We start from the raw sequence: 24482 nt of genomic DNA, 5'->3' as shown, positions 1-24482 counted from the left end.
CCATCCATACCCACTTATCCATACGATCCCATCTCCTAAAGGGGATGGTAAGATCTTTAGAATATGGGAAAATGCACACACTACTACTCTGCAGACATGGTAATAGACATAATAGGGTCAGGTCTTGCATTTAATAAACAATTACCCATCAATTATGAATGAAGGCCCAGCGATGGCCTGGATTCCTGGGTGAGAGAGGAGAGGAGAGAGAGATAAAGAGGTGGATGAATAGATGAATAATGTAGACGAGTAGAAAGATGCCCATTGGAGAGAAGAGGCCCTCACCAAACACCTCGGCCCACACAGCTAGAGCCAATTATCTCACTGTGGTAATGATCATCATATCCCCCCAAACCTGGCTGACATTTACCCACACGTCCCGCCCTGCATCTCACTTCACCTCGTCTCTCTCTTGACTAACACACACTCACTTACGCTGGAGACGCGCAGGAGAACAGAGAGACACACTACAGCGCATTGTCCAATTTCACTCTCCACTATTAGATTCAACTTTTGTTTTTCTCTTGTTTTACAGAATATTTTCCCTGCTTGCTTTCTTGGTTTCCCCCTAAGGTGTTTGGGGGGGGTTCGGGACGGTAAGGGTGGCAGTTAAAGCAGCGACCATCATAGCTTTAGACCTGACGCTCCCGTTTTGAATGACAAATGAATCAGGGCCTTCCATGGCCACGGCCCCGCCGTCCCCACCATCCCCACTGCCCCACCAAGGTCACCCAGATTACAGAAGGTTACCAGAGGGAGAACGAGGAAGAGTGGGAGAGGGAGAGGGGGCCAATGATGGGAGGATTAGCATAGCAGTTCCCAATAGTGGAGGAATTAAACGGGGAAAGTAAGACGCTAACCCAACAAAACGGACCTGCTTTTCTGCTCCATTAGAATACGTTAGCCGGAGATATTATGGATGGAGAGGGGGAGAGAGGCAGAGAAGGGATATTTTGGCCCCCTCAGATCAGAGGCTGGGCCGGAGGTGCTAAAAGCAGCCCGTTAGTGAGGAGACTGAGGCTGAATCAGGGAGCCCCAATGGAGTCCCAGTGGATGGCTCCTCTATGGGCCCAGGCTGAATAACACGGACATCTTCGATCCCTGGTGGATACCCAATGGCTCCCTCGGGCCCCAAGGCTCTGGTTATAATGGGATCAGAGCCAGTCGGGATCATTCCCTGGACACAGTGCAGTTAGACACACTATTAGCCGAGTCTGTGGCGTAAAGGAGGCTGCCGGGCCTCATTCTTATATTGTAGTTCTTGGTATGTTCATAGACGTGCGTAAAGACAACATCTGGCCATGTAATTGAATGTACGTCCATACGCATGACCATATGCCTAGGCTCTTCATGTGAACACGCATTGAAAATAGTGAGTTCAGTAATTGTTCCTTTTTTCATTTAATTTGAACACTGAAAGAGAAATATGCAGAGGGATCACATTAGCATTTCAGAGAAACCTTGATACGGTTGGTCCTGGCTTGCAGCACAGAGATATTAACTGACTATATGAATGCTACAGTGTTCTGTTCTCTCTGTCGCTGGTTGGATTGACATTTTCCTAATGATGTGCTTTCTTTCTCTCGTCCATGTCCCTCCACTCACCTCTCAGCCCCGCCCACTGATTTAAAACACATACAACTGTAATCGCCTGCCTTTATTGTCAGAATAAAACATAACTGCGGTTCGAGACACCTTTGGCCCCCCCCCTCCGCGCCCCCATCTGTTGAACATCTGGAATTGTGTGGCGCAAATAATTGGAAGTCAATTTGTTTGAAGAAATGTTTTGACATCTGTTTTGATTCATAAAAACCTCTGGAAATCGCATTCATTTTATAGGGTTTCGAAGCCCAGCTGGTTATTTTTCATCCCTTTGTGTTCCGTCGTTAATGCGATGGTTTGCTAGCGTGTGACGTGGGAGTTTGTGAGAGACTGGTCATGGTGTGGTCTCGCCTCGTAAAGGCTCAATGGACTGGAGGCCCAGCCCCGAAGGATCATGGAATATGTTGGGGTGGTACTGTACAGTATGGCAGAGGGGCGCTACAGTATCTGCAAATATCAAATGACTGGTCAAAAGTAGCGCATTATATTACAGGGAATACAGTGTCATTTGGCCATGGTCAAAAGTACTGTACTAGATTGGCAATGGAGTGCAATGTGCCATATGTATCCAGTGCCCAGGATCTCTGGATCAGAATCAGCATGTTGTTTACCACACGGCAACTCTGAGTCGAGGCATGAAAATACATATGACACTTGATGTTTGGGCCCTGCTGTCACTTTGTTACTCACAGTCAAATTTCATTTAACTTTGTGCACAAGCCTTGTCACAGGCCAGATGCTGATGACTGTTTGTAAATTGTATTTTTTCCCCCTCCTGCTCGGGTTGGTGTGGCAGGTGAGGAGGTGAGAATATGGTGTGTGTGCCTATGCGCACGCACATATACATATGCGAGTGTGTGTGTGTGTGTGTGTGTGTGTCAGAGTGCTCGTTGTGTTCCAAAGTTGCCATTGGCAGCTTCAGCAGGTGAAAGCATTGTAGCACGCTAGGCTGGCAGCTGTGGCATGCTGTTACAGGTGACAGCTCGGCAGCATCCGTGTCAACTTTAGTGGGAAAAGGGGTGAGAAATTGTTGTGGTGACAGAACACTGCACTAGCACCTCGGAGGTTCATTACATCTATTGGGTTTATAAGACTGGTGAGTCTGTATTGGAGTCCATATACTGTACATCTAGAAGAAACCCAAATGTACTCGGAATTTTACTGGGGTAATGTTAAAATTATATGTTCATTTTTTTAATTTTTTATATATATATTAGAAAGTAAGGAGTTAATTTCACATTAACATGAAAGCCTTTTGGCGTTTGTTCGTTTGCCTTGCTCGTTAAATCAACCACAATAGTACTATAAATCTCTGGTTTTGCATTGGGATTGGTAAAACGAGAGCTTTTGGGTTTTTGACATGACTACACAGCATACTGCTTCCACCTACTGGTGAATTATGGCAGTGAACTAGTGGTGAGGTAATGCTCAGCTACGCACAGAAGTTGTACAATAAAGCAATGGAAAGCTTATTTTACAAACCACACAGTTTTGGCAGTTATTCTAGTAGAAGAATAATTACAATCTCTGTCGTATGCAGAAGGTTAGACAGAGGGCATGGTAGCACCATATCAAGGAAGGTTTTAAATATGATAAACTAGTCTGTTTTACATCTTTACATTAATATTTAGTTATTGAATGTATCGGTTAATGTCTCCTATATTAAACTATTCTTAACAATGTCCGACTGTTTTGTCAATCTAAATAAGACACGTTGTGTCCCTGTCTTGCCCCTGAGTTTCCAAAGCGGTGGTTTAATAAACTGTGATATTCCGAATAAAAGTTCCTAGTTCTGATGTCACCGTTGCCTCAGGCCACATCACTGTTTGAAGCCCTTGAGTAGAAGCCCTTGAACTTTGTTCAATATTGTCTTTGATGTAGCAAGGAAACTGGACATGGTTGAAATGCATTCAATTGATGAAATGTGTTTATTCTTTTAGTCACATAATGATAAGCTTGTGTATCCAAATTATTTATTTTATATTTTTTGCAATAGGAGAGTATCTGTAGAGAATCGTATTGACATCAAAATGTAAATTATGCCTTTGGAAAATGTATTTTAGTCACGCAACGCAAAGTTCTCCGAGACCCTCCATGTTTTCTCTTTAATGAAAATCCATATTTACCTTCCATAATTGCGTTGGCCAATTACCCGTAAACATCACTCATCGCTTTGTAGTTGGCCTGCCTATATTTCATAATGATTCGTGGTTCAATTTTATTTTGTAGCTAGAGAGGAGATGCAAGCAGGAATCTTTCGATTTCATTATGGGAGAAACATACAGCTAATAACATTCTAAAACATTAATTTAGAAGAGCTTTGATGAGGAACACAGGGTATCCACTGAAACGCATTGAAATGTTGTTTTTTTCACTCTGGACTGTTTGTTGTTTTATTAATGCATAACTTTAACATGATTAGAAAATATCCACTGATTAAAGATTTCTTCTAAAGATTTCAGCATTATATGTATCCAAAACAAGTCTGACTAACCTTTTCTGAGTAAAGTTTTTAATCAACTATTTTGATTCTCAATGATTAATTTGACATATTCTTTTAAATCAGTCACCTAGCTTCTTCGTGGAACTTTTAACGACCACGTTTTTAAAGCCTACTTTATACTCACTCTCCTTTCATTCTGCCTTTTCCCTGTCCTTAAGAGCCGTTATCTGGCTCGTCATCATCACTCCTCATTTTCCCATTCTCTCTGTCTTCTCTCTGTCGCTCATTTACTGTCTGTCACCCTGGGCGAAACCTTCATTTTACCCACACTCTCACCTTTGTTCAGACAGTTCACCTGTATGGACCTTCATTCATCAGTTTAGCCTCATAGGTCTTGCCTCTGACTATGTGATAATCAACCTCTCTGTCACTCTTCCTGGTTCATAACTGAACGGCTCCTGTTAGATAGGAGAATAATGAAAGTTAACAGGAGGTCTCTCCGTCATTTTTAAAAATTGTATCGTAATTATTTGTGATAGAGTAGGCAATATTACAAATTAAACACGATAGCTTTTGTGTTGGGTATGTGGTAAGCATGTGTGATTATAATGAAAAAAAAAACGCCAGGTCTGATTTATAAAAAAAAAGGGGTTTATTATTTTTTCCCCACCCCCACTAAGAATACAAAAGAGAGCATGTTAGATAATGTAATGTTTAGGAATACATGGATTAAAACACATACATACATAAAACATTTTGTAAAAATACATTTAAAGACAAACAAAGGAAGTGTTTTTTCGCCAAGTATCACTGTTCCATTTTAATTTCTGTCTGAAAGAGGAACCACCAGTAACTAGATCTAGATAGGGCCCATCAGTGAACCTCAGTGGTTTAAAGTCATTTTATACAATAACTGTAATAGTAGACATCTGAAAAAGGACACTGTCCTCTTTTGGCATATTGCAAAGCCACCGTATAGTTTACAGTGGTGTGCAACAACCCCAGTGTCCAATGCATTTTGGAACCGTATCATGTGATCAGTATGGACCGATTGTCTTTCTCCCTTTTTCTCATGAGTCTGGTTCTGCCCGCGAGGTACACACTCTCCACCAAAGTTTGTAAAAAGTGGGAGTGCCAGTGGTAACTAACCCTGATCCTGGAGAGCCACAGGGTGTGCAGGCGTCTGCTCTGGCCCAGCACTTAAACACCTGAGCCCACTAATCAAGCTCTCATTGATTCGAGCTGGTCAGTAGAATCGGATGTGCTGTTGGTGCTGGGCTGGAACAAATCCCTGCACCAATTTGTGAGGGTGACCAACTGCTCTATGTCTTTTGACCTTTGACACAGGGTCACCGTGGGGTCGCGTAGGGGTCAGGGATCATAGGTCATCATCGTCCGAGCTGAAGCTGCTCCTGTGACTGGAGTCCTTGGAGGCGTCGGGTGAGCCGGCGGAGAGAAGTGGGTCGGTGCCAAACGGCGAGAGTGGGTTGTCCATGAGGATCTCGTCCAGCCGTTGCTCCTCTTTGAGCGTGGCACTGAAGAAGTCTGTGAAGTGAGAAAGCGGGTCGGAGAAAGTGGTGGAGCCGTCAACCACCCCCTGACCCTGGTCTGTAATGCCAGCGACGCCCCCAGTGGTCATGGCTGGCATGGAGGTCCTCTGGAGGTACTCCCCGTTCAGCTCTTCCTGGTACAGGGGTGGCTGAGGACCCTGCTGTGACTGGGGAGCCAAGGGCTGCTGCTGTTGTTTGAGGAGGTGGGAGGAGAGCTCTACAGTACCCAGGGCAGTGGCCATGCTGGGGAGGCCGTGAGCACGGGCCTGGATCTCCAACTCCTGAAACGCACAGAAAAGGACCAAGGATCAGGACAGTGTTCTTCGCAAATGCATAGGAATGGGAACAGTGTTCGAATAAGAAGATTTTTAATGAAGGAGATTACTTTTCTTAGAATGAGCTCTGTACGAGTTGGCAACCCTTACACCCTTACACACACAAACACACATGGATGCATACACATTACACACACACAAACCCCCCCACCCCCCTTCCCTGCCTCCCCTACACACACATACCTCATAGTCTGGTAGATGATTATGAATTGACTTTAAATAGCACTCTAATGTAGTGGAGGCCGATCCATTTAATCTACCCGTCCTCTCCAGACCCCCCTCCCAGGGCCCTCGGGATATGTGTTATAAACATGACGGGGAGGAACCAATGACAAAACCTCATCAATCAGCTACCAGCAGGTCAGCAATGTGGTTCACGCCTCCCCATCGACGCTCTACGAGCAGTAACACTATGGGTAATAGTCTGTTGTCAATCTACCTTGATAACGGTTAGGCTAGCATGTCGTTTAGCTAAACAAACTCGGGGGATAAAAAGAGTGTAGAGGAAAGCGATGCAAGGGAGAAGCATTGCTGTTCCCACGTTACGTGATGCAAAGTTATAACCGTCTGTTTCTCTCAGTTACAACATCTTTCTGTAGGATTCCAACAGTACATTTAAGTAAGACTAGCGTGATGTTTATGTGGGTGATACGTGGTGTTGATGCCGTCTTTCTCCCTACAGTGTGTCACTAAACTGTCATCGGCGCTTCTTTAGGCTAACGCTGTGAGGCTAACGTTCCGTTAAATGCCTGTGTTAGCTCTCTCTCCACGTGAAATGTCTCTTTTCGTCTCGTTTGTGTTCTATGTGTTTTGTTGGTCTCGGCGTCCTTTAGGATGACACTGTTACATTGAGAAGTTTAGCTTGACTGTGAGTTCAGCGTAAGAGCCAGAGCCGTGAATGCGCTGATTCATTTGGTTGGTTAATTGCGATGGCTCAGTGACTGAGGACATGTGGTAACGTCTCCACTGTCTGCTTGGCTCTGCTCTGCTGCCATGTCAATACCCAGTCGCCCCTGTTTTAATGCTTCGTTTTAGGGCGAGGGGAAGTGGGGGGAGAGAGGCATGGCTCTGGGTATTATTAGGACTCACAACCTAATTCTGACCTGATTCCTCCTTCCGGACGGATGGAGCCGAAGTCTTTCACTCTATTTATTAATCAGGTAATCTATGCAGCCTACTCAATCACTTTTTATAGCTACTGTTTACAGGAATCCTGGGCCATATACAGCGTGCCTCATTGAGTTCCCTGAATTCCTATCGGACCTTGTAGTCATAGCAGATAATATTAAAATTTTTGTTGACTTTAATATTCACATGGAAAAGTCCACAGACTCACTCCAAAAGGCTTTCGAAGCCATCAGCGACTCAGTGGGTTTTGTCCAACATGTCTCTGGACCTACTCACTGTCACAGTCATACTCTGGACCTAGTTTTGTCCCATGGAATAAATGTTGTGGATCTTAATGTTTTTCCTCATACTACTGGACTATCGGACCACCATTTTATTACGTTTGCAATTGCAACAAATAATCTGCTCAGACCCCAACCAAGGAGCATCAAAAGTCGTGCTATAAATTCACAGACAACACAAAGATTCCTTGATGCCTTTCCAGACTCCCTCTGCCTACCCAAGGACGTCAGAGGACAAAAATCAGTTACCCACCTAACTGAGTTTAACCTAACTCAATTTAACCTTGCGCAATACCCTAGATGCAGTTGCACCCCTAAAAACTAAAAACATTTATCATAAGAAACTAGCTCCCTGGTATACAGAAAATACCCAAGCTCTGAAGCAGACTTCCAGAAAATTGGAAGGGAAATGGCGCCACACCAAACTGGAAGTCCTCCGACTCGCTTGGAAAGACAGTACCATTCAGTATCGAAGAGCCTTCACTGCTGCTCGATCATCCTATTTTTCCAACTTAATTGAGGAAAATAAGAACAATCCAAAATGTATTTTTGATACTGTCGCAAAGCTAACTAAAAAGCAGCATTCCCCAAGTGAGGATGGCTTTCACTTCAGCAGTAATAAATTCATGAACTTCTTTGAGGAAAAGATCATGATTATTAGAAAGCAAATTACGGACTCCTCTTTAAATCTGCGTATTCCTTCAAAGCTCAGTTGTCCTGAGTCTGCACAACTCTGCCAGGACCTAGGATCAAGAGAGACACTCAAGTGTTTTAGTACTATATCTCTTGACACAATGATGAAAATAATCATGGCCTTTAAACCTTCAAGCTGCATACTGGACCCTATTCCAACTAAACTACTGAAAGAGCTGCTTCCTGTGCTTGGCCCTCCTATGTTGAACATAATAAACGGCTCTCTATCCACCGGATGTGTAAGAAACTCACTAAAAGTGGCAGTAATAAAGCCTCTCTTGAAAAAGCCAAACCTTGACCCAGAAAATATAAAAAAACTATCGGCCTATATCGAATCTTCCATTCCTCTCAAAAAATTTAGAAAAAGCTGTTGCACAGCAACTCACTGCCTTCCTGAAGACAAACAATGTATACGAAATGCTTCAGTCTGGTTTTAGACCCCATCATAGCACTGAGACTGCACTTGTGAAGGTGGTAAATTACCTTTTAATGGCATCAGACCGAGGCTCTGCATCTGTCCTCGTGCTCCTAGAGCTTAGGGCTGCTTTTGATACCATCGTTCACCACATTCTTTTGGAGAGATTGGAAACCCAAATTGGTCTACACGGACAAGTTCTGGCCTGGTTTAGATCTTATCTGTCGGAAAGATATCAGTTTGTCTCTGTGAATGGTTTGTCCTCTGACAAATCAACTGTACATTTCGGTGTTCCTCAAGGTTCCGTTTTAGGACCACTATTGTTTTCACTATATATTTTACCTCTTGGGGATGTCATTCGAAAACATAATGTTAACTTTCACTGCTATGCGGATGACACACAGCTGTACATTTCAATGAAACATGGTGAAGCCCCAAAATTGCTCTCGCTAGAAGCCTGTGTTTCAGACATAAGGAAGTGGATGGCTGCAAACTTCTACTTTTAAACTCGAACAAAACAGAGATGCTTGTTCTAGGTCCCAAAAAACAAAGATATCTTCTATTGAATCTGACAATTAATCTTAATGGTTGTACAGCCGTCTCAAATAATACTGTGAAGGACCTCGGCATTACTCTGGACCCTGATCTCTCTTTTGACGAACATTTCAAGACTGTTTCAAGGACAGCTTTTTTTCCATCAATTGTAACATTGCAACAATCAGACATTTTCTGTCCAAAAATGATGCAGGAAAATGAATCGATGATTTTGTTACTTCTAGGTTAGACTACTGCAATGCTCTACTTTCCGGCTACCCAGATAAAGCACTAAATAAACTTCAGTTAGTGCTAAATACGGCTGCTAGAATCCTGACTAGAACCAACAAATTTGATCATATTACTCCAGTGCTAGCCTCCCTACACTGGCTTCCTGTTAAGGCAAGGGCTGATTTCAAGGTTTTACTGCTAACCTACAAAGCATTACATGGGCTTGCTCCTACCTATCTCTCTGATTTGGTCCTGCCGTACATACCTACACGTACGCTACGGTCACAAGACGCAAGACTCCTAATTGTCCCTAGAATTTCTACGCAAACAGCTGGAGTCAGAGCTTTCTCCTATACAGCTCCATTTTTATGGAATGGTCTGCCTACCCATGTGAGAGACGCACTCGGTCTCAACCTTTAAGTCTTTAATCAAATCAAATCAAATGTATTTATATAGCCCTTCGTACATCAGCTGATATTTCAAAGTGCTGTACAGAAACCCAGCCTAAAACCCCAAACAGCAAGCAATGCAGGTGTAGAAGCACGGTGGCTAGGAAAAACTCCCTAGAAAGGCCAAAACCTAGGAAGAAACCTAGAGAGGAACCAGGCTATGTGGGGTGGCCAGTCCTCTTCTGGCTGTGCCGGGTGGAGATTATAACAGAACATGGCCAAGATGTTCAAATGTTCATAAATGACCAGCATGGTCGAATAATAATAAGGCAGAACAGTTGAAACTGGAGCAGCAGCACGGTCAGGTGGACTGGGGACAGCAAGGAGTCATCATGTCAGGTAGTCTTTACTGAAGACTCATCTCTTCAGTGGGTCATATGATTGAGTGTAGTCTGGCCCAGGAGTGTGAAGGTGAACGGAAAGGCTCTGGAGCAACGAACCGCCCTTACTGTCTCTGCCTGGCCGGTTCCCCTCTTTCCACTGGGATTCTCTGCCTCTAACCCTACTACAGGGGCTGAGTCACTGGCTTACTGGTGCTCTTTCATGCCGTCCCAAGGAGGGGTGCGTCACTTGAGTGGGTTGAGTCACTGATGTGATCTTCCTGTCTGGGTTGGCGCCCCCCCTTGGGTTGTGCCGTGGCAGAGATCTTTGTGGGCTATACTCGGCCTTGTCTCAGGATGGTAAGTTGGTGGTTGAAGATATCCCTCTAGTGGTTTGGGGGCTGTGCTTTGGCAAAGTGGGTGGGGTTATATCCTTCCTGTTTGGCCCTGTCCGGGGGTATGATCGGATGGGGCCACAGTGTCTCCTGACCCCTCCTGTCTCAGCCTCCAGTATTTATGCTGCAGTAGTTTATGTGTCGGGGGCTAGGGTCAGTTTGATATATCTGGAGTACTTCTCCTGTCTTATCCGGTGTCCTTTGTGAATTTAAGTATGCTCTCTCTAATTCTCTCTTTCTCTCTTTCTTTCTCTCGCTCAGAGGACCTGAGCCCTAGGACCATGCTTCAGGCCTACCTTGCATGATGACTCATTGCTGTCCCCAGTCCACCTGGCCGTGCTGCTGCTCCAGTTTCAACTGTTCTGCCTGCGGCTATGGAATAGCCGCAGGCTATGTCCCAGACCTGCTGTTTTCAACTCTATAGAGACAGCAGGAGTGGTAGAGATACTCTTAATGATCGGCTATGAAAAGCCAACTGACATTTACTCCTGGGGTGCTGACTTGCTGCACCCTCGACAACTACTGTGATTATTATTATTTGACTATGCTGGTCATGTATGAACATTTGAACATCTTGGCCATGTTCTGTTATAATCTCCACCCGGCACAGCGAGAAGCCTGGTTCCTCTCTAGGTTTCTTCCTAGGTTTTGGCCTTTCTAGGGAGTTTTTCCTAGCCACCGTGCTTCTACACCTGCATTGCTTGCTGTTTGGGGTTTTAGGCTTGGTTTCTGTACAGCACTTTGAGATATCAGCTATATAAATACATTTGATTTGATTTAGGTAATTATTGTGGCTTGGAGAGGAGACGTGGAAGAGAACAGTGGTGATGAGGAACTGCTTGACAAACATGAACAGAAGCAAGTCCGGTCTCTGTCAGGGAAGGGGGTGAGGTGGGGGGGGGGTCTCTATTGAACATCAGGGCCGTGATGGTGCACATTGACATGGTGTTAAGGATGGGGAAGTCGCTGGGTTGGGGATCTGTAGTGGTAGGGGGCTCGGGTTTTGAGGGTGTCTGTCTTTCTCTCTCCCGTAGTCCATACCTGGATCCTGAGCAGTAGCCTCCTGTTGGCCTGCTCCATCTTCTTCTGCCTGTTCTCCAGCTCTCTGGCGTGCTGCTGCTCCTTCTGCAGCCACTTGATGTACTCCACCGACGCCTTGAGAATGGTGCCTTTGTTCCAGCGCATATCACTACGGCAGAGGGACGTAAAAGATAACCTTTTATTCACCACCTCAGCGGAATGTTCTGTACAAAAACTTACACAGGGACCCATTTTTTATATATGAATAAGAAATAGTGATTTACATGGCCAATTATTCATTCTCGGACATTACATCCAGCCTTTGAATGGGAATTTTAATAGAATAGTTAAGTATAAGTGCGTCGGCAGAAAGTCCATTCTGGAACCGCTTGTATGGTAAAATTAATCCTCAAGTAAAAATAGGTGTCGGAAGAGGGGGGGGAATGTGACTTTAGAAGAATCCAAGAGTGCAGGCCCCGTTCCCTGATACCATTACTTTTTAAAAAGGAGGACGCAGTTGTAAAATGCACCTTTCTTTGGAACAAGACGTTGGTCTGCTCCACAGCTAATAATCTTCTTTATCTTGTCTTAATGGCACGGCGACAGCTGTAACCTTCCATTTAAATTCTATCGTAAGTTAAATTGCTGTTGGGCCAGTCAGATTCCAATTCCGGCTTCCGTATTCCATCTTAGTGGGCCAATTGTGCTCAAACTTTGATTCAAATGGGTGGTGGCCTTCTTTGCGTTTGACCCCAATCTTCATCATTGAGCTCTAAGCTGTAGTCTACTGTTGAGTGCCCATGGAGGACACAGACTCACTACTTTGCAGAGCGTGAAGACTACAATAGCTACTCAAGTACACCCTTGAAATAGAAGCAAAATGTGCTCTTGACTATTAATTTGAATTCAATTAACAACATTTAGCAGCCTGTGCTTAGTATTTGATATGCTTAACACCAGCCAGACATTTGCGCTTCTTTTCATGGCAATAGACTTGATCATGGGGAGTTTCTATAAGTCAGGTAAGCTAATGTTTGGAACATAATAAAGACTGAGAAAAATCTAACAAGCGCTAGATCACTTACGGGTCATTCGACTTTGGTATCATTGTTCCAAGTTCTTTGATTCTGTAGTTGATATTGTATCTTCGTCTTCTTTCAACTGGTCAGAGAGAGAGAGAGAGTGAGAGGACATTGAGTTACTTTAGTGGCCCCACGCAACATTTCCGAACGGTACTCTGTATTGAGTAGGGATCGACTCTTACTCAAGTTGTGATTGTCTTTCTTCTGTCGTTCTTTGGCCATCACTCTCGTTTCATGTTCTGTGAAACACAAAGAAGAACACAGCCTGATAAGAAACGCACACAGAGTATGAAAGAAGCTCCAGTCAGTCGATACACAGTTCTGGCCTGGATATTTCTGGGGTGGCAGACAGAGTGGAGATCATCTTTGCCACCGCAGACAGAAAGCCTGAACCTTCCACAGAGTCTGAACCTTCCACACACTCACGCACACAGTGAAAGGGCTCGATTTATCCCACTCGCTCCCAGCCCGCCTGGCACACTGCGTCTCTTCTCTTTGGTTCATTGTGAAAAATCTGTGTCCTCTTTTTAAGCCACTCAGGCTGGCAATTAGGTCTGCTTAACAAATTTGCTGATCTACCCATGAGGGGAAAGACATGCTATATCATTCATATTCACATTCACATTTCTCCCAAATGATATAATTAGAACCTGTGATTGGATTTCTCAATTCGTCTCTGTTGATTCAATAAGGTCATTTAGACCTCTGTGTAACTGCCCGTTGTTCCCGACCGCACACTTATATGAAAAATATACTAATTCACTTATTTTCTCGTCGGAGTGAAGCGTTCTTGAGGCATCCTTTCTATTTCCTAAATCAATTAGCTTTACTCGATGCATGGCATTTATAAAACGTTTCTCAGAGGTCCTTTGTGTCAAGGACTATGGACAGAGGCCATTGATAATTAGGGATGTGAGTGATACAACTGTAGTCCAAACACTACACATTTAAGGGGAAAATCTATGTGTTACATGTAAACATATGTGTCTTGTTTTCCTTCAGCTTCCTTCTTCATTGGACTTGATACGGCTAGACAGTGAACTCGTGCTACTACACATGCACCCTATAGAAGCAATCCGTAATTTATCCAAAACAAATCCATGTCGAACCTGCACTGTCTACCATTATAATAAACTGACTGACAAGTTGTAGATGCTGTATAGAATGCACAATGGCAATCAAGCTGAGAGCAGACAAACTTAATCTAAGGATATTCATGAGTTTACTTAGTAATAAGTTGAATAGTTTGTGTAGGATTAACGCTGTACACATCAGGGTTGAAGAAGAGGGCCTACACAGCATTTTGTCATAATTCTACTCAGCTAAAGAAGAAAAATGACTAAATGGATTACTCTTTCTTGTTTCCTGTTGTCGGGCACCTTAAAAAAATGCTAAACTTATTCATATCCTAAAAAAAAATGGATGCCAGTAACTGACATGATTTAGACTTGTCAGGAATGTGTCACCTAGTGTTGTGCTTTTATGCTACAGTATGTGGTTGAGTTTCACACTTCTATCCTCTTTCGATGTGATCATGCATTGATTATTTTGATCATCTTTAGTGCTATGATGTGTGTTCGTACCTGTGACTTCCCTTTTTACAGTAGTGAGCTTAGTGGGGCGTGAGGTGGGTGTCATTCGGCCATGAGGGGCTGTGGTCATACCTGGTTCACACCCATAGATGTCCAGCATGCTGCTGCTCAGCACCTGGAGAGAAGAAAAGGAGAGGAGGAAGATGTCAGGGAATGGTTGAACACAGACGCACAGACACAGAGAGATAACGTTTCATTCAGACTCGGGGACCTCAGGTTCACTAAGTCATTGAAACTTTTGGAAGCAGATTGACTTTGGCTCAGTTGAAAGCATTGAAATGGTGGCAGGAATTTGTAAGGCTTTCAGATGAGGGCAATCATAGCACTGTTGGCAGTCCTGTCACTTCTCAGCCCTCAGGGCATTGCTTTGTGTGATCCATCAAGAGAGGCTAGGGGCCTCCATGTCTCCCCACCAGGGGCCCTGCCTGACCACAGCCCTGTTTGCGTCCCCTAAGGCCCTCTCAGGTCCTTCTCTGGGGGTACAACCTCGCTCCGTGCCCCTGTTTACTAGCCTAATAGTACCACTATCAGTGGCCACTATGGCTACTCAGCATGAAAGGGCCCCAGAACACAGAGGCGTCTGTGTGTTCAAAATAGCACCCCACTGGATGAAAGCCGGGTCATAACCCGCCCAAACAGACACCAAACTGTTTTTCTACGCTGCTTGTCCACTGTGAGAAAATAGGCATATATTTTCTGAACAAGCGGGATAACTACGGTCTCTTTTAGGAACTCTGTTGGAATGCAGAGGGATACATGTCTCATCTTAGGGAGCTGTGCATTTTTGTGAGTCCTACAAAAGCCGGCATAGATGCCACAAGCTGTGTAAAGACAATTTGTCACTGTGTATGTGTGAAATTCAGTTCCTAGAATAGTGTAGAGAGGGATAAGAATAGAGGTCAAGTTATGGGAGGGCAGGAAGAAGGGAGTGGGAGAAAAATAAGGAACTGTAGACATTTCAATATTTGCAGTTGGTTTGCTTTGCCTGTAGATGGCTTTCTCTCTGTCATTATCTCTAACAGAGGGGGGGGGGGGGGATACTTATCAAAATGAAAGATTGCAACAGTCCCCCGACTGCTCACATCGTAATCACTTCAATCCGCTCCCATCTGTGTTCCTGGGATATGTTGACATGACAAAACGACGTGATGCATCGTACTGTATGACTAATTAGAATGAATTGATCCATTTAAGCGCGCTATCATTTCAGAACAAGCCCATCGGGAGTGTAGGCATTAACCCAATCCAATGCCTCACTGCCTCGCTCTAAATCTCTCCTCCTCTCCCTTTTTTTCCATGTCGCTCTGATCTTCACTCTCTACACCCCCCCCCGTCTTGTCTTTCACACACACACACCCCTCTGCTTTTCTATCACCAGGTTTTTTCCCTCCTTTTCTATGTGTGTGTTTGTGTGCCTGGCTGCCTGCTTGCCTCTGTCTTTCTCTATCTCTCTTCATCTCTATCTCTCTGTCTGGTTGGCCTCTCCTCAATGCCTCTCTCTTGAAATGCAGGTGGGAACCCCATTTTCCTTTAGTACCACATACCTCTGTGGTGAGTTCAGGTGTGTCTATAATCGCTACTCAAATGAGTCTTCGTTTTTTTGGAATTCAACTCCAGATATAATTCGCACTGGGAGCACTTGTCTCTGCTGCCATCCATGCATTTTTCTAATGGAATGCCTAGTCTGAACAAGATCTTTTTGTTGTTGTAGTAGATATCTAGCATAGTCTCGCCGTTCTCCCTATGTCTTCTTGACTACCATTCCCAAACTCCCTGGTAGTGACCAGTGTCCATGTAGGGCTTTCAGCAAAAAAAACAAGAATCACAGACTTAGTGTTTATACTAATTAACACATTATTCTCACACTGTCATCAGTTACCGTGTAATGACACCACTTGCGGATTAGTCCGTATTGTTCGGCATCTTGAGAAATGTGAGAAATGCTTTAAGCCTCAACCCAGGTGAAATGAACTTTGACTCATCGGTGGACTTAATCTGACCTCACTCAAAGCCAGCTCCTTTTTTCCCAAGCAAGGCAAGCCTGTAAGTTAATGTTTGGCCGTGGAAGTAGATCCTCATATTCCCCTTTCAAGTCCTTTAAAGAAGTTAGTTAAGCAACTTAACTTTAAAGCTGAACTTAACTACCCAATATATGCTTCTTCATGAGTGTCAAGGAGATCAAGGATCTTCTGGGAATCACGTCTGGATCAAGGAATAAGGTCAGCAAGAATCAATAGACAGAAACACCTGCATGTCGATAGCATTTCTTCTATTTTTACCCTTAGTTTTGCAATTCAAATAAGTGTTTTTCCCTTGACATTTGCGACTGATATAATAGTTAATATGATTAGTCATACTTACATTGTTTTGCATTATGATGCTGGGATCCATACAATCCAAGCCCCCGTCATTGAAGCCGGACTCCAGGCTAATCAAGTCATCAATAACTTCATCCATTGGAAACTAAAAGAAAACAGTCATATTGTACCAGGCTCAGTTCAATTCAGATACATTATGTATCCAACAACAGGTCATTATAACGTTAGGTGAGCAAATGCTCTCATTGTAATTCAATGTAACATTTATTTTTGCATCATCTCTAAACCTATCATTCAGAGGGTGGGACAGTTAGGATCCTAATCCAATAACAGACATTTCTTCACCACCATGCTGGAAGAGATCAGCCATGGCGGGAACAAAATGTTTGTTTTCAAACTAGTTTCCTCCTTAACAGAGATTCTCTTTAGGAACTGAATCTCTGAAGTTATTGCTGAGCATTTCAAAGAGAATGGGCAGGTCACTAGAGAACAACTGAGTTGTTTACACAGCTGGTATCTCAGGTAAAAGAGATTTAGGACTGGAATCAAACCTGCATAGTGTGATTAAATCACCTAACTATTTTTGGCACTGTAAGGACCTACTAAACAAAGACATTGAGATAAAACAAACAAATAGCGGGATTGATTGAATCCCAACACTATAATATATAGGTACCTAGATGAACACTTGCTGTTGTTGAAAAGATCAATCAAAACGCTCACTCACCTCGCTGTCGTGGTTGGATGCCAGGGTCAGCAGTGTAACGGGGCTGCTGGGGGTGCTGCCATCGCTGAGGGGGGCCATGTGAGCATTCCTCATCACTGGAACGGTGCCCAGGAGCTGCCCTCCCTGCGAAGTGGGGTGAGGGTGGCCCCCTTGTCCCCCGGCCAGCTTGGAACCCAGGGTCAGGTACTGCTTGACCTGCTGACTCTGGGCCTGGTGCAGGTGGAACTTAGAGCCCTCCAGGTGGCTCTGGACCTGTTCCATACAGACCTAAGATCAGTTATTGGGTAACACAACAGGCAACGGTTACTATGTAGTCTCAGATAACAGAGTTTAGTGTTAGTATGCAATCTAAGATAGACATCAAAAATAAAAGTCACCGCTCAGTGCAGTCTCAGAGAGAGCATTGATAGTGTAACAAGTTGTGAGTCATGTTGAAGCTGTTTCGTCAAATTGTTCTTAATCATCTCAATCATGTTTTACCCCTGAACACAAGACATGTCCTCTTGACTTCTCAAGCAAATCATGGACAAATCAAACCTTAGACAGTCAGTAAGAAGATGATTTACCATAAGTGTAAAAAGTTGTAACACTAAGTAGAGCACTAGCAGATGTCCCAATGTAGTATCCTTCAAATGTCTATGCCCTAAATGTATACACACACACCATACAACTACAACCAACTTACTAAACCAATTATGAATATCTCAACAAAGTGTCCAAGTCGACTTCATTGGTGTATGTATACTGTTGCTATTGCTAAACATGAATCCTTACATTGGAAACTCGGGCTCCGTCTCGCATCTTGTAGTAACTACAGTCACTTAAGTGTGGCATTCTCATCGGTCAGAGAGAGACTGTCTTCAGGTCTGGTCTGCTAGTTGTAGAACAGCTCAAAGTAGCAGTAGGATTGCGGTTAAGCTGCTGCTATCCGGTGGCTATCCTGGTGAGTTGATATGAGTTGATATGTTGAGGACTGTCCCCTCCTGTCCTCAGCCAGTGTCTTTATAAACTTCTTAAGGCTCTGCACTAAATTAGCTAATTAGGCGAGAAGCCGGGCTATCCCTTAGTTTCCCTCCATGATAATCACTTCAAACAGAGACTCATCAGATTACCCCCGGGTTTGATCCCAACAGGATATCTGCCTATGGCTTTTGCCTATATCTCGACTAATTCAACGGGACCGCCCTGTTTCTGTTTGGGAGTTATCGGCCAATCACGATCGACCCCTAGTCCGGACTCTCTACGATCTCCTTCGGGGGTCTAGTAGTTGACTCTATCACAATTGGTTTCTTGTTCTTCTTTTTTAAATAACTTTGGAGGGCCATTTGCACCATGACCCCTCCTTTGGCCGCTCATTGTCTAATGTCAATTACTCCAAGAATAACCCTAGATGGACTATATCTGGGGGCTAATTTTAGTACTGTAGCTATCGTGACCCTATTTTTATCCTCTTGTCTAAAAATGTTTTACTCTTGTCTAGGGCTATAAAAGAGATCATTGTAGTCGTTTTTTAAAATTGGTTTACCATTGCCTAAGCATTTTGGGAAGAATTGGTTGATTGATTATTAGGTGCACTGGATGAATTGGGTTTTAATTTCTACTATGAGTGAATTCCCGTGAGAATTGAACGTCTTTACTGGAAACTATTTGCCTTGCTAATTGAACTCCTGGCAGTAAACGTTTGTCTCCTTTTAGGAGTAGCTTCTGGCTTTCTTAATCATTCCTCGTTCATTCAATACAGAGAAGAAGCAACTCAGGTCAACGTAGGTCTGTACTAGAGTTGTGAAGTGGTAATCCTGGTCATCGTACAGGAACATTCAGAATTACCTTTTTTTTTGTTTAGCTCCAGACCACAGCAGACAACCGTGACCACTTGCTACCCTTTACTCGAATACTAGCAACATCTTGAGGTTGTACATTTTTTTTTTTTTTTACAACTAATCTAAACAAAAGTACTATAGAAGCACCTGATTTGACCACAGATGCACATTTTGCACAGCATTTCTGGTCAACACCAGTGCTGTCGTCTGTCGTCCACATAGCTCACATAGATGACTGGCCCTGCTCAGAATGGACTCCCGCACGACAGTACTGAACTTGTCACCAATGAAGAGAGAGACCAAGTCTCATCGCTGGCAACTAAGGGCTAAACAAGGTGCCATTTGTTACTCAATCAACATTTTTCCACAGCGGATGGAAAAGCCTGCCAGCGTACTACACTCAGCTTGTTGTCTGAAGAGATAGAGGTTGTCCTTGGATTAATAGCCTTCTCTCTACTGTACATGCAGCAGGAGACACGCCTATTAGGTCGTTAGGGGACATCTAATTAGATTCCTACCAAGTAATGTATCTTCTGTCACTAATGCGCGGCACGACAATGACAGGGCTGTGCATGAAGACAAGACACACTGCAGTTCACCAGGCACAGAATAAGATATCTGCCTGGAGAATCGGCGATGTAAAGGTTTGTAAATTACTTTGACACTCTTGAAAATGGAAGAGTTTATTCTATTCCACTTGTTGGAACTGATTGTGACGTCCCTTCTGTCATTCAGTGGATTGTCGTGAGTCATATATTTAAAGAGTTAGGCCGACTTTTAGAATTGTGAATATTGTTCTAATTCTAGACAAATCAGTTACGTAGCATTGTTTGAATATTACCCATGTAATGTTAATGAGGAGCTAACATGGCTGCCATAGAATGTTGAAGTGTCATGTAAATGCATCATCATTTATACAACGGGTGGGTCTAATCCTAGATGCTTTGTGGTTAAAGTTGCATTCCAGACGGTTTCTATTCCACAAGTTACCAGTGGCCAAAGCAATGACGTTGAAATGCCTATTTACTCTGTTCCATCTCACTGCGCAATCCACTGTCTCATCAGCCCAGCCAGGCAATTTAGAAACTTGATCTCCTCTATAAAAACATCTAGACATTATCTTCCATTTCTTTTAGACTAGCATTTGGCTTTCAACACCGGAGATTTGTACAAACTTTGCTGTCGGTCTCTCCAACATCTGCGACATTGTTTGAATATTGAAATTCGATCTCCAGCTGTCCCATAGTAATGCACCTGTCAGGACGAGACAGACAAGCAGACAGTTTATCTCAGCCAGTCGAAATCATGAATCAGTTAGCATAATTTTTATGGATATATACAATGAAATTTCAATAGAAAACGAAATGCAGCTAGTTTGCAGTCTTTGCAGCTTCAGTTTGAAGTGATTGTGCTAGCTGTGTTGTTGGCTAGCTTCTCTGAACAACAGTGCCCTAATTAGTATGCACATTTTCTATGCCAGGTGAAATCGCACATCATTAGCTCATTGTTATGAATGTACACCAATAAATGTCACTAAAAAACATCTTAAACAAATGCAAATGCAGCTACTTTGCTGTTTGACGTGACGGTCAGTTAGCCGTAGTTGGCTAGCTAGCAAGCAAGGGATAAGAACTTTTCCAGCCAGTATGGCAATGGAATATTTAGAACGAACGACTAGGTCGCGTCCATATACACAGAACAGAAAGACTTAACGACTGGGTCGCGTCTCTGGAACCCGAACCGATAGAACAAACAACCAGCCAGCCTAGGTAGCAACCTTAGATTCGTGTCGGGACTATATTGTCACGTCTGCTCCCACACCCACACACCCTATTGGTTTGGATATGGCTTATAATTATTTTCTTCTATGTCAAAATGACCCAAAGTCAGGTTTGTTTGTGCACTTGACCCATGCCATTATTCTGTACCACTGTACAAGATACATAGTTGAATGCTCTCCATATCATTCCACTAGCATATACATCATCAAGCAGTATGCCTAACAGACATTGGCACTGTAGATGTACTGTAGGCCTGAGGCAGACATATTTTGTACTCCCAATGCAGTTGGCTTATGATTGAATCAGAGCATAAATTTGTTGTTGTTTTGTTTGTTTTTCTAATGGCTGGTGGGGAGAATATCCATGAGAGCTTTGACTCCTATTAGGACGGCAGCTGTGCCCACTTCATAACTTTGTTTTCACTGCTTAAGCCACTAAAACGAGGAATGTCTCACAGGCAGAGAAGAGAGAGACAGCTTACTGATCTGATCCATGGATCACTCTGGGACTGACTCTTACTGTCTGTCTCCTGTATAACATATCACATTATTTCACCCGACATAGCTGTGATGGCACTGAAAAAGAAAGTGCATCATGTTTATGAAATGTTCTGTCGGTTATGATAAATGAGAGTTAAATGGGATGTGCAGTATGTCAAAGTCAACAAGAAAACACAAATAATGTATGGACTGATTCAGGCTTCCCATTAAATGAGCTTGATGAAGAGGGTCATAAAAAATTGGTCTAAAAACATTTTCAAGACGAAACTTGGTAAAAAAAAAACATTCACATTCTAAAGACTGTGCAAAAGTTACTAAGAACGCTTTAATATATCAAATTAAGTTAATTGATGTTTTTAACGTTTAAAAGTACTCTACGAACTGTACATAATATCCATACTCAAATCTACTTTAAATTGTGACAAAGTTGCACTGATTTACCTCGGTATGTGCGTTCTCCTTGAAGTCAGACAGTGGAAGCCCTGCAGTAGCACAGTGATCTATGGCTTTTGATGACGCCTCTGTATGTCACAGAGCTCACTAGTGTTCACTATTCTAGATAGCCAGCTGTTGTTTAACTCAGTTTCACCCTTACATAAGTTCTTGTTTCACTTCAGACTAATCTGGATTATGAAACACTGGGTTATTATTTCGGCTTGGACAGGATTTTTCAATTCTGGACGTAACTGTTGGGATTCATTTCTACTATGAATCCCAACCTTTAGTGTTATAAAGCATTAAGTATTGTGAAGTAATACTACTACATTAATGCTATGCAGTAATGCTCTTTCTGTGGTGTAAATACAGAAATGGATACAGACCTACAGTGGGGAGAACAAGTATTTGATACACTGCCGATTTTGCAGGTTTTCCTACTTATAAAGCATGTAGAGGTCTGTCATTTTTTATCATAGGTACACTTCAACTGTGAGAGACGGAATCTAAAACAAAAATCCAGAAAATCACATTGTATGATTTTTAAGTAATTAATTAGCATTTTATTGCATGACACAAGAATTTGATACATTAGAAAAGCAGAACTTAATATTTGGTACAGAAACCTTTGTTTGCAATTACAGAGATCATATGTTTCCTGTAGTTCTTGACCAGGTCTGCACACACTGCAGCAGGGATTTTGGCCCACTCCTCCATGCAGACCTTCTCCAGATCCTTCAGGTTTCGGGGGTTGGCGCTGGGCAATACGGACTTTCAGCTCCCTCCAAAGATTTTCTATTGGGTTGAGGTCTGGAGACTAGCTAGGACACTCCAGGACCTTGAGATGCTTCTTACGGAGCCACTCCTTAGTTGCCCTGGCTGTGTGTTTCGGGTCGTTGTCATGCTGGAAGACCCAGCCATGACCCATCTTCAATGCTCTTACTAGGGGAAGAAGGTTGTTGGCCAAGATCTCGCGATACATGGCCCCATCCATCCTCCCCTCAATACAGTGCAGTCGTCCTGTCACCTTTTCAGGAAAGCATCCCCAAAGAATGATGTTTCCACCTCCATACTTCACGGTTGGGATGGTGTTCTTGGGGTTGTACTCATCCTTCTTCTTCCTCCAAACCCCGCGAGTGGAGTTTAGACCAAAAAGCTCTAATTTTTTCTCATCAGACCACATGACCTTCTCCCATTCCTCCTCTGGATCATCCAGATGGTCATTGGCAAACTTCAGACGGGCCTGGACATGCGCTGGCTTGAGCAGAGGGACCTTGCGTGCGCTGCAGGATTTTAATCCATGACGGCGTTGTGTGTTACTAATGGTTTTCTTTGAGACTGTGGTCCCAGCTCTCTTCAGGTCATTGACCAGGTCCTGCCGGGTAGTTCTGGGCTGATCCTTCACCTTCCTCATGATCATTGATGCCCCACGAGGTGAGATCTTGCAGGAGCCCCAGACCGAGGGTGATTGACCGTCATCTTGAACTTCTTCCATTTTCTAATAATTGCGCCAACAGTTGTTGCCTTCTCACCAAGCTGCTTGCCTATTGTCCTGTAGCCCATCCAGCCTTGTGCAGGTCTACAATTTTATCCCTGATGACCTTACATAGCTCTCTAGTCTTGGCCATTTTGGAGAGGTTGGAGTCTGTTTGATTGAGTGTGTGGACAGGTGTCTTTTACACAGGTAACTAGTTCAAACAGGTGCAGTTAATACAGGTAATGAGTGGAGAACAGGAGGAATTCTTAAAGAACAACTAACAGGTCTGTAAGAGCCGGAATTCTTACTGGTTGGTAGGTGATCAAATACTTATTACTTAAAAATTAATTACTTAAAAATCCTACAATGCGATTTTCTGGATTTTTGTTTTAGATTCCGTCTCTCACAGTTGAAGTGTACCTATGATAAAAATGACAGACCTCTACATGCTTTGTAAGTAGGAAAACCTGCAAAATCAGCAGTGTATCAAATACTTGTTCTCCCCACTGTATATGGAACACGACAGATATGTTCTCAGACATGGTTTCTGTGGATATTGCTGAGCCAGCTAACCAGTTAATAGCTGTGACCACACATCTGAGATTGTATAGAAGGAGGAGAGATAATTCCACACTGAGTATAATTGCCCTTTTTTGGAATGTCAGTCTTGAAGATCATGCTCTATGGAACTGTGTGTATATGTGCATGTGTAAGTAGTAAGTGAGTATTATATAGGTCACACAGAAAATGCCATTACAATAACCCACCATACATAGACACCCCATCAACCAAAAAAGCACTTTCACTTGCATCCAAGCACAAGATCTGCGAGTACCTCCATATACATGCAGTATCCTGGGTGAGACTGCAGAGACCCCCCCTCCCCTTTTTTCTCCCTCTCTCTTTCCCTATTTATCCCCATCTTTCCCTCTCTCCTTTGCCTGCTGTTGTCACCTACCGGCAGTATCTGGATCTCAGTCAGAGTGATCACTTTGACCACACAGGATCGACTCATGGCTCCGAGAGTGACGGCCTCCGCCTACAGAGACGACTCAGGCAACAGAAGAAGAAGCACTACCGTACTGCCTGTCTGTCTGGATCCCAGAAACAGAAAAAGGAGAAGAAGAGTGGAGCTGCCATGTGTGCTTCCTGAGCTTTGCTGAAACTAACGTATGTCGTTCCAGGAAAGGAAGGTATGACACATCAGCTTTTTGGAGAGCAGGTCCACTTCCTTTAAGTGTGTGTGGGCGTGCGTGCGTGAGCCAAGCACTCATTGCAAACCCTAACATTGGTTAGGAAAAGGCCTGACTGTGGCAGAAATACAGATGGCAGTTGGTCGGAAGCAGGCAGGGGG

At 43.6% G+C, this 24482-nt stretch overlaps 1 protein-coding gene across 2 annotated transcripts; it reads right to left on the bottom strand.

The window, feature by feature from the left end:
* Positions 1-4683: 4683 nt before the first annotated feature.
* Positions 4684-24257, bottom strand: LOC139378722 (transcription factor EC-like). 2 transcript variants are annotated; one of them, XM_071121163.1, is made up of 9 exons: positions 24087-24257; positions 20111-20189; positions 17116-17367; positions 16432-16533; positions 14143-14185; positions 12661-12717; positions 12482-12557; positions 11418-11565; positions 4684-5876 (listed from the first exon to the last, which is right to left on the bottom strand). In XM_071121163.1, the coding sequence occupies exons 2-9, from the start codon at positions 20177-20179 to the stop codon at positions 5424-5426; spliced, it is 1200 nt and encodes a 399-aa protein (XP_070977264.1). In that variant the 5' UTR covers positions 20180-20189; positions 24087-24257; the 3' UTR covers positions 4684-5423. The 2 variants fall into 2 exon arrangements, with proteins under 2 accessions (XP_070977264.1, XP_070977263.1); XM_071121162.1 differs by lacking the exons at positions 20111-20189; positions 24087-24257 and adding an exon at positions 17890-18153 and having other exon boundaries at positions 4870-5876; positions 17116-17382.
* Between the last annotated feature and the right edge of the window lie 225 nt (positions 24258-24482).

Source organism: Oncorhynchus clarkii, chromosome 21 (genome assembly GCF_045791955.1).
Source record: "Oncorhynchus clarkii lewisi isolate Uvic-CL-2024 chromosome 21, UVic_Ocla_1.0, whole genome shotgun sequence".
Lineage (NCBI taxonomy): Eukaryota > Metazoa > Chordata > Actinopteri > Salmoniformes > Salmonidae > Oncorhynchus > Oncorhynchus clarkii.
This window is presented reverse-complemented; position numbering and strand designations above follow the sequence as displayed.

Bases quoted from the DNA above. Each gene is read 5' to 3' on its own strand.
- LOC139378722 (XM_071121162.1), bottom strand. From the start codon at position 17,955: ATGAGAATGCCACACTTAAGTGACTGTAGTTACTACAAGATGCGAGAC. The intron at 14,186-16,431 runs GTAAGTATGACT...TCTTCTCTCCAG, and splicing joins GCATCATAATGCAAAACAAT to GTGCTGAGCAGCAGCATGCT. The intron at 12,718-14,142 runs GTATGACCACAG...TGTGTTTCACAG, and splicing joins CATCTATGGGTGTGAACCAG to AACATGAAACGAGAGTGATG.